Here is a 9,562-nt window from a genome sequence, read left to right as displayed (position 1 = left end):
GTCTTCCTGCCCGTGGCATGGGGTGGGACTGGGTGATCTTTAAAGTCTCTTCCAACCCAAACCTTTCTGTGATTCTATGATTTTGTTTTGGGGAAACATGTGCAAGAATCCTAATGTCTTAATTTATCATGGATAATTGGTCTGGGAGACTTAGGTTCTTCTGTGCTCTTGGTTTTGTGTTTGTTTTCTTAAAACAATAATTAAACTTACTAATTGATTCTATCAGAAACTCCACTGGAATGCAAAATGAGCCAGGGCTTCTGTAACTGGCTTATTTTTCTTTGAGTGTCTTATAAAACTTTGCCTGAGGCAGCAAATCTATTCTGCATTAAAAATTTGGGCCTGAAGTTGTTTGTAAAATCATTTAGTACTTTATACATATTGGTGAACTGGTGGTCAAATCCTTGAAGTGTTACCTCTGTTTTAATGAGTTCTAATTGTGAGAGATTTTTTCTGATTATGTATTGACTGAGAATTTGGAAACTCAGGTTAGAATAGAGGATATTGGAGTTTGGATGTATAGCATTTTCATTAAATGCTGGAAATGTTGCAGTTGTCTTCAGTGGCGTTAGTGTTCCCTGTGTGATTCTTAAATATGGGCAAAATTGCTTTGACTTCTGTAGGTTTTGGGTAAGTTAGGTGGTTTGCTTCTTCTCCTTTTCTAATAATTCATCTCGGAAACTTCCTGGTCAATTTTTGTCTGTTCTCCTGGCCTAACTGTAATAAATACACAGTTCTGCTTTTCTGAAGCTCATTGATCATGCAGGGGGAATGGAGTGAACTGGTGCTTTAAACCCCCTTGGCTGCCGCTCTTTTTGGTGACCAAACTAACATGCGACTGTTTTATTTTTGGAGTGGTTGCTCTGTTCTGTGTCCTCTTCTGAGAAACTGGCAATGGATTAACTTCCTTTCCCACTGTTCTGTTATTGTGGAATATATATTAAAGCAGGTTACATGCCTCTCCTTCACAGATGGCCTCATTCAGTACTCTGCAAAGGCAAATATAACTATTTGATTGAATCCAGACTGGATTAAAACCAAAACAAATCACAAGCTGTTAAGGAAAGCAGTGAATGCAGGTAGATAATAAGAGGTATTTAATGCTAGGCACCTTGCTTGGACTCCCAGAAGGGGCTATTAAAGTGTCACTCAGATGAGCATCACAGTTTTGCTGCATTTAAATTATCTTTGTTACACTGAGTGGTCTTTTGTTAGCCTTGGGTCTGCCTGAGGAAAGATATTTTTCCTGTATAGATCCAACCGTGAGGTTGGGACCATTGCCATTTGTGTGGAAGGCTGTTCCAAACACCTGTGGGATGTTGTTGGGTGGACAAAGCGGCACTGGGTAGAGATGGGTAGAGGTTTGGAAGGCAGCTTGAGGTCTCCCTCAGGCAGGAGGAGCTGGCACTGTCATACCTGCCAGGTGCTAAGCCACGCTGCTTTAAGACCAAGGTGTTTACTAGGGCAGTGGATAGGCATAAACTACGCGGTGGAACAGTGCGGGGGGAAAAATTCTTAAACGTTTGTGTGTCCTATTTAAAAAAAGTTCTCCTAGCTGTTACAGTCACTTGCGTAACGTTGTACAGATTTGTTCCCGCCCTTTTCTTCAGAGTTATGGTTATAAGTTTTGCTGCAAAATGTGATAGTCAAGATGAATATTTAATGTCTTTATATCTGCCAGAGACTGAAAGTTAATGGCTGCATTCTGCACGGACAAGCAAACATTGTTTACAGCAAAGCTAGTGTTGATTTTACATGCTACATAATAATATGAACAGTGTAACATTTAAATATACTAGAAAAAAGAAAAAATTAAGAGTTGTGTTTTGCAAATCCTTTTGAAGGAGATGATCTCCAAGTGGTAAACGTTACTGGTGCACAAGAGAAACAAGTAGTTAAATCTAAAAGGCGAAATTATTCCCCCATAGGAGGCATTCTTCTCTGTAGGAGAAGGTTCATGAGAGAAGTTTATATGGCTTTTCATGAGGTCTGTTGTGTTTAGAGAAGTGATTGTCTGCTTTTCTAACTCCTACATTTTCTGGTTTTCCCTCATGTTTGCAGACTTATTTTGATAACCACAGGGATCTTTACTACAACAGATTGTTTTTCGTTTCTATTATATAGGGAAAACTTACTTTATTTTACAAGGACTTCTTAAAGTCTTTGTATAAGTTGTCAGAAAAGACAACAACGAAATACATTCTATTGTTGCTTTGTGTTGGTTGAACTTTCTGGTTGGTAGCAATCATTATCATGAGATTAAAGTATGATTAATTATAATGGACTGATTAGTAGAGAATCAGTGTGTGCTAGAGGAGAATATGAATAGATCCGAGACTAGATTTTTGCCTTGATCATGGGGTACATTTAGAATGACTGTGTGCCCTCCTTGGCGTTTCTCTGGGGGGACATGGGGTGCTCGTCTGTAGCTTTGCCCAGTCTCTTCAGCGGTGTGATGGTGCTGATATACCACCTTCCGCTCGTCCTTCAGCTCATCTTTACACTGTTCCTATTTTTCTCATCTGTTGATAGGTAATACAGAACCAGCTTCTGTGAAGAACTTGTGAAAGTGATCAGGAAAGTTGCCCATAGGAATGTTAAATGTTATTGGTATGCTTTCCAGGTAGATGAGGGGTGCTTTTCCAGACAGGCTGCAGTAATTTGGCTGGCTGTTTGTCAGCATGATCACAGTTCACTGTATATCTCAGAAAAGTACTTATTTTCTTTTATTTAATCACAAATGGTCATTAGAGTTGTAGCACAGTAAATACATAAATATTTTAATGACAGCAAAGCTTCGGAAGACAACCTAAAAATATGTCAGTCACTTGAAATTCTTCAGCAGCTTTCCATGTTTTTATGCTGGTTTATGTTGGTTCAAATCTGTGTCAAGTTTTGTATAAAGGCTTCTGTGTTAGTTGTTAACATTTAGTTCTTTGGCACAACGCTCTGATCAGATTCATTTGTTTTGGGAGAGATTAATAATTGCAAATTTAACTACGTGTAAATGATAATATGAGTGAACGGGTTTTATGAATTGTTTCCCCAAGAGCTGCTTTTATCCAGTGTTTAACTTTAGAATGTATTTTTCTCTTTGCTCTTTTTAGTATATGTATGAATAAACTAATTTCACTATCCATTGTTCAGGTCTGAATTTAATCAGGGGTGTTAACGTGCTCTGCGTGTTGTTTCTGGCTTTGTACCAGAATTTTGTTGGCATTATCTTTTATTTACTAGCATTAAAACACAAGTAATCGAGAGAACAAAAGAATTTATGTCTTGATAAGCAGCTGATTGTTAGAAATTAACTTTTGGGGAGTTCTATAAATTGAACATAAATTAAAAGTTCTATTATTCCAGAATGTGTGACTAGCAATAAATAATATTTGGAGTTTATTTCTGCTGGTCACATGTCTGATTTGTATCATCTGCTGATCTGTAAAAATTTTTCACCTGGTTGTTCTTACAGTAAGGGATGGAAGTGTGTATTTTTAAAAACAGTGCTTTAGGACAATAGTAATTTCCTGGAGTATTTTTTTGTATTCCAAAAACAATTCCAAGAATGTTTTCCCTTTCATTTTTTTTTCTGAAAGTACAGCGGAATCGAATCTCAAAAAAGTCAAAGAACATAATTACTTTAGGGTAAATGCCATATTTATCTTTGCTTAAAAAAAAAAAAATAGGAGCAAGTTAGTTTTATTGCAAATCTTTTGATTGTATGATGTTTGCTGTTTTCTTCTGAGAGTCGGTAGTTCGCAGGAAGATTTGTGCTCTGTGCAGCAAAGTCTAATGAATGTTTTCTAAATTAATAATTTTTGGTTCACCTATTTGTTTGTTCATTCATTTTGTACTGCAGGTTGAACTTCAGTTTCAGTTAAATCGCTTACCCCTCTGTGAAATGCATTATGCCTTGGACAGGATTAAGGACAACAGTATTTTGTTTCCAGATGTCAGCATGACTCCCACCATACCCTGGAGTCCAAACAGGTACAAGCATACAAACACTTTAATATCAAAGATTATATGGTAATGCAGTACTGTTTCTCCTAACAGATGGCTGAAATCTGCCCAAGAACAAGAAACATGCCTTGCTTGTCATTAGTGGTGAGGATGGTTCAGAGAAGGGAGTGAAACTGTTCTAAATAAAACAAGAAAACTGGTCCTCTGAGGGCTAGAATCTGTTGATTGCTTTTCCCTCCACTTGAGCTGTGGCTTTATAGGCACTGCAGTCGTATTGTAGCTCTAGAAAACGAATCTGCTGTTGTTATTTACTCTTCTGCTGTTCTTCACCGAAAATATGCATCATACGTTATAGGAATGGAAATACCAGTTACAAGGAGTTGGTGTAGAGGATCTCAAGTGTGCAGACTTCTGTTTGCAAGGAGTGATCAGTAGTACCTTTTGAGTTTGATGCAATGAGCCCAAATTTGGACATATCCCTGGGGGTGGGACTAGGAAAAGTGTGGGAATGAGTCTTGGGAGGACCAGCATTGCACTTGCAAGCAGTCCTGAGATTTTTTTGTATACATGTCTTATGAAATGAGACATGTATACAAAATGAAATATTAACCTTTGTGAAATATTAACCCCTGTGTAATATAAGATACTTTTAAGGAAGCTAAAGGCTGATGCTGTGATACAGTGAAAACAGTTTGTCTTGAAGAGGAACTTTAGGGAAGAGAAACGTGAAGCTGTGTTGCTCAGGGAATATGGTCAGTATTCTGGGTGCGTAAGAGAGGAATGAGGTTTCTGTACTTAGAAACCAGGGAAATGAGAGGTATGTGGAACTGATGGCCTGTACAGCACGCGAGGAGTTGTGTGGGGTCTTGACGGTGGGAGTTAAGGGTGTGATTGTGATGCAGTGCAAATGAGAGGATAGCTCAGGGATTAAAAGGAAAGTGGTCTGGCCAGAAACCTGAGACAGCGAGATAACGCAAGACAAAAGTGACTGGAAAAATTGTAGCTTGTCTTTGGAAGTGTAGGAAGAACAGAGACGATGAAAGGTGGGTGCAGCGTTCTGGGTGAGGATGCTGCATGCATCAAAGCTTTGACAGTGAAGGCAGGAAGAAGGGAATGGGTTTTGCGTAGACTTATACAACAGAGCTGATGGAGGTCAGTGCCAATCTGTTCGTTAGCTTAGTTTAAGTTATGGGTGAATCTTACAGGGAAGTAGTGTTTTGGAATGTTTGGAAGTAAGCAGTGATTTCAGTAAAGAGAAGGTAAGTCAAGTAAGCTAGAACTTTGTTTTTTCTGTTCTGTGTCAGAACGTTTGTGTTTACAGAAATTTACGTATTGGTTGTAGTTGATATAGTTGATTTGTATAATTGTTTAATGTTTTTTTAATACATAAAGGATGTATATAATGGTTGTAGTTCAGTTTAAGTCGATGTAATGAGCATGGTTTTTTCCATCTGTTTTGGTTTGCCCTACCCTGAGATTCAGAAATGTCTGTTCCTCTGTTTTTCTTCTATTTTTGTTTTACATGCCTATTACTTTCCAGTATTTCCTAGAGTCTCCTGCCAGTTTGTTGTTCATAGATGTCTTAAAAGTCAGGAATTCAGTCAATTCCCTCTTGATTTTACTCCCTGTTGCTAAGTACTACTGAACAGAAACTTTCCCAGTCTGTGAGAAGCATAGTGCTTGTACCAAAGCAGATCACATTACTAAAGTATGGCCATATGTGCAGCACTGACAGGTGGTTTTTACTGTGCACGTCTACTTTTAAATCTGTCAGTGGGAATATTAAAAACTGTCTACAGATCTTTAACCTCTTATGCTCATTGGAATTTTCTGAAAGCATCTTCCTCTGAATATTGGCATCACTAGCTGGTTACAGCACAAATCCTTTTTTTAGACTGCTTTCTCTTTAGAGCTATGTGCCTTAATGATCTCAAAATAAATAAATACCACCCCCCGCCCCCCAAACAGTAGTTTGTAGTTAATTGGTAGGCATTAGTTTTTGAATTGTTTTTGAATTTCATTGTGGATAATTTTTACCAAGCCGTGGGGTTGCATAACTGTTGACTTACAAAGTTGACAGTGTAAATAGTGTAAGGAAGAAACATAACTAATGTTATATTTTGCGTAGTAATAGCAGAAAAATCATTTTATGTCTACTTGCTTTTGTTATCAAGTGGTGGTGCAGCATATGCTTTCTCTAAAATGTATACTTTGCAGGTTAACTATTGTTAGGTGAGATAATGTAAACTGAGAAGTAGTTAGATTCCTTTAGAAAAAACCTGATTTATTGCAAATATTATCAACGGTTTGTGATTACAGCATGTGATTTGTTTTGCTAGGTTTGTTGATTTGTTTCAGTGTGCCTCAGAATGACACAGTAGCATATATCTCTTAAAACCTTTGAAATCTTACCTGATGTCATTTCTGACTGACAGTGGATTGTCACGGCTTCTGTTTTTGAACTCTGTTGCCTCCTTTTGTACAGACAATGGGATGAGCAGTTGGACCCTCGACTAAATGCTAAGCAGAAAGAGGCTGTTCTGGCTATCACTACTCCACTTTCAATTCAACTGCCTCCTGTTCTTATCATCGGTCCCTATGGGACAGGAAAAACATTCACTCTGGCTCAGGCAGTCAAGCACATACTCCAACAACAGGATACTAGGTGAGATGGGGCACTGAATACAGAGCGATACTTGATTAGCAGATAAGATGTAATTTTTTACTTAAGTTCATGTGAAAGGTAGATGTATGGAATTTCCATCCAGCTTAAAAACAAACAAACCCCAAGCCATCCGTCATTGTTTTGAATGATAAAGTAGTTTTATTGTCTTAGCCTGTATTTTCCGTTTACAACAAAACTAATTAAAATTGACAGTATGCACAATGACTGATTTGCTCGACATGCAAAGTTTTGCAGTATGCTAGATAATAAAAGCTGTTCCTTACTTAAAATCAAGTCTAGATTAATAATCACAAAATACTGATTGAAAGACTGTTTGAACTTTTAAATCATTTGATAACTGAAGGATTTGAGTTAAAGGGCTGAATCATGCAAAGTGCAGTGGGTTAGTGACTAGTTTCATTAAGACAATGTGCAGGAAGATGGCCACTGTTTCCTTTTTTTTGTATTCTACTGCTTTGAATTGTTTTCTGTTTCTTCATTGCTTTTTTATTTGCACCATTTATTCCAGCAGGATTCTCATTTGCACCCATTCTAATAGTGCTGCTGATCTCTACATAAAGGATTATTTACATCCATATGTAGAAGCAGGCAATCCCCAGGCAAGACCTCTCAGGTATTTTTTTAAGGCTTATTATGTATCTATAAAATACTATTCTTAAGAAAAGGTGTCTATAAAAAAGGTTAAAGAACTTTTAAAACATAAAAGCATATTGGCGTTACTAGCAGTGCTTTTAAAAACAGACTAAAAGGAACGTGAAACATTGTCAACGTAATTTTGCATCATTTGTTAAATAAAAATAGACATCCTTTTTTAAGCTTTTATTATTCTATTGATAAATGTGTCTTTCCTAATGAGCAAACTTTTGATATGCTCGTCTAAAAGCTATTATGATAAAATAAAATGAACTTTAATTGTATTTTAATTTCAGAAAATTTTGACTCTCAATGATAATTTGGAAACTGGGGCTACTCACCTGGTTTTTTTGAAGAACAATTTTGATGTCATAGAAGCTACATATTACAGAATCATGTGAAAATAGTTCGGCCTCTTCTGATAAGTCAGTTTGAAGTCCATTGTGTATGAGGTTAAATGTACTTCCCGTGGGTATATTGGGGAAATTAGGTAAAGAAGAAAATGAAGACAAGGTGGAAACTTTAGGAGCAGGGAGGGTAAACTTGCATAGAAATAGTTAAAGAGCATTTATTTATGAAGGAGGGTTTATTTCTGGCAGAAACCCGCTCCTGGGAATATTTTGAGCAGTAATCACAATATATAATGTATACTGCTAGCTTGGTATATATTTTTTTAAATTATGGGCATCGTTTTCTGAATGCCAGTGTGCGAGTTTATTATATTGCTAAGAAAACTACTCTCTGTGTTTACTTGTGAGCTATTAAAAGCCATCCTGGACTTCTGCTTTATGCAATGTCAGTAAAGCCAATGAAGTTATGTGAAAGGGCTAGATTTACAACAGGTGTAAATTCTCTTAGGTTTGCTGGCCTTGGTTGCCATGTGACACGTTACAGACAAGTGAGGGTCTGGCCAAGGAAAAGGCGGCAGCTTATTTCTGAAAAGTTACCTTTGATCTGGTTGTATTTTAACACAGATTGTCTTAAGGTGATTTGTAAAGCACTCTGTGATAAAACGCATTGTGATGTCTTAATTTTGTGGGTGGTGGGAAAAAATGTGCGTAATTGACATTTCCGGGAATACTGAAGTGTGATTTAACAGAGCAAGGAGTTGCATACAGTTTTACTGTGATTGCCAGGCTTTTGCTACCTTCGTTTATGTCCTCTCTTCAGCTATATAGTCCAGTCTCAGACATACCTATGAAAAACTTACATAAACAGAAGTGGTATTTTTCTTATGGTTACTATGTATATACGTATTTGCCAAGAAAATTATAGCACATAATTAAAAAGTCACTGAATGTTTTAATTTAGGTATAAATTGTGTGTTTCTTATGAATCCTTCAGGAAGGGCTGCTGTAGATTATATGGTAATATTCAGATAGTCATGATACCTCTATAAAAAGTTGAAGTTACAGAAAATGGAGGCACCTCTGGAATTGTGTGTGTATATTTATGGAGCTACAAGTATGTATGTTTTCAGATTAGAAGTATTATGTATAATGAGAAGCGTATGTCGTTTGGAAGCAAACTGCATGTTGACCTGATCTGGCAGGAGTTAAAGGGTCAGCTCACCTGAATTGAAAGCTGGAGCTATGTGAGAGTCCCCGCACAAGCTCAATGATGGATCTGCTACCTTTATTATTGACTGTTGTTGTGTTTTCACATTAAAATCATTACCGTTAGTTTAAACAGGCTGTTCTGAGCCTCTTGCAATATTTTAAAGGAAACCGAGTATAAGCAGTTAAATATCAAAGCTGGATGTGCGCCTTGCAGAGTTCGATGTGTTTCTAAATGGCTGAACAGTTTGCTTTGGATTTTTTCCTTGTTTACTCTACAAGTGATGAGTTGGCTGAATAGTATCCTTGCTAAAAATGTTTTCATAGCTTGGTGGGGAACACCATAATATTTACGTTGTTTTTAAAGAAGGAAAGCTGAATTATTTAACATGGACTGAGTGCTGAGAGCTGTGTAAATATTTCTTAAATTTCTGTGGGTAAGATGTGCACTAAATAAATTATCCTGTCAGTGATGCAACATAGAAATTTGTGGCATGGAGTTTGAGGTTTTTTTTTTGTTTAAATACCATGTTATAAATTCATGTTTTTCCCTAACAAAATAACTTTCTTTCTATGCCCTTTGGAAAATGCAAAGTCAGAATGAACACTGGGAATTTATGTTGAGTCTAAGTTCTGCACCTAAATAAAATACCAATGAAGCCTGAAGGCCAAATGCTCATAGTCCTGATGCCCATAAACAAATTCATACCCAGGAAAAAAAGAGCCC

At 37.0% G+C, this 9,562-nt stretch overlaps 1 protein-coding gene across 1 annotated transcript in view; it reads left to right on the top strand.

Annotated features, from left to right (window-relative positions):
• Positions 1-9,562, top strand: part of HELZ (helicase with zinc finger) — a 70,324-nt gene that overhangs the window by 22,989 nt on the left and 37,773 nt on the right. Inside the window, exons 12-14 of the mRNA XM_010159604.1 lie at positions 3,857-3,987; positions 6,446-6,625; positions 7,158-7,259. Coding sequence (XP_010157906.1) covers positions 3,857-3,987; positions 6,446-6,625; positions 7,158-7,259 — 413 coding nt within the window. The remainder of the gene's footprint in view (positions 1-3,856; positions 3,988-6,445; positions 6,626-7,157; positions 7,260-9,562) is intronic.

The sequence above is a fragment of the Eurypyga helias genome, unplaced genomic scaffold (genome assembly GCF_000690775.1).
Source record: "Eurypyga helias isolate BGI_N326 unplaced genomic scaffold, ASM69077v1 scaffold4949, whole genome shotgun sequence".
NCBI lineage: Eukaryota > Metazoa > Chordata > Aves > Eurypygiformes > Eurypygidae > Eurypyga > Eurypyga helias.
The sequence above is the reverse complement of the archived record's forward strand: the minus strand, read 5'-3'. Positions and strand labels throughout refer to the sequence as shown.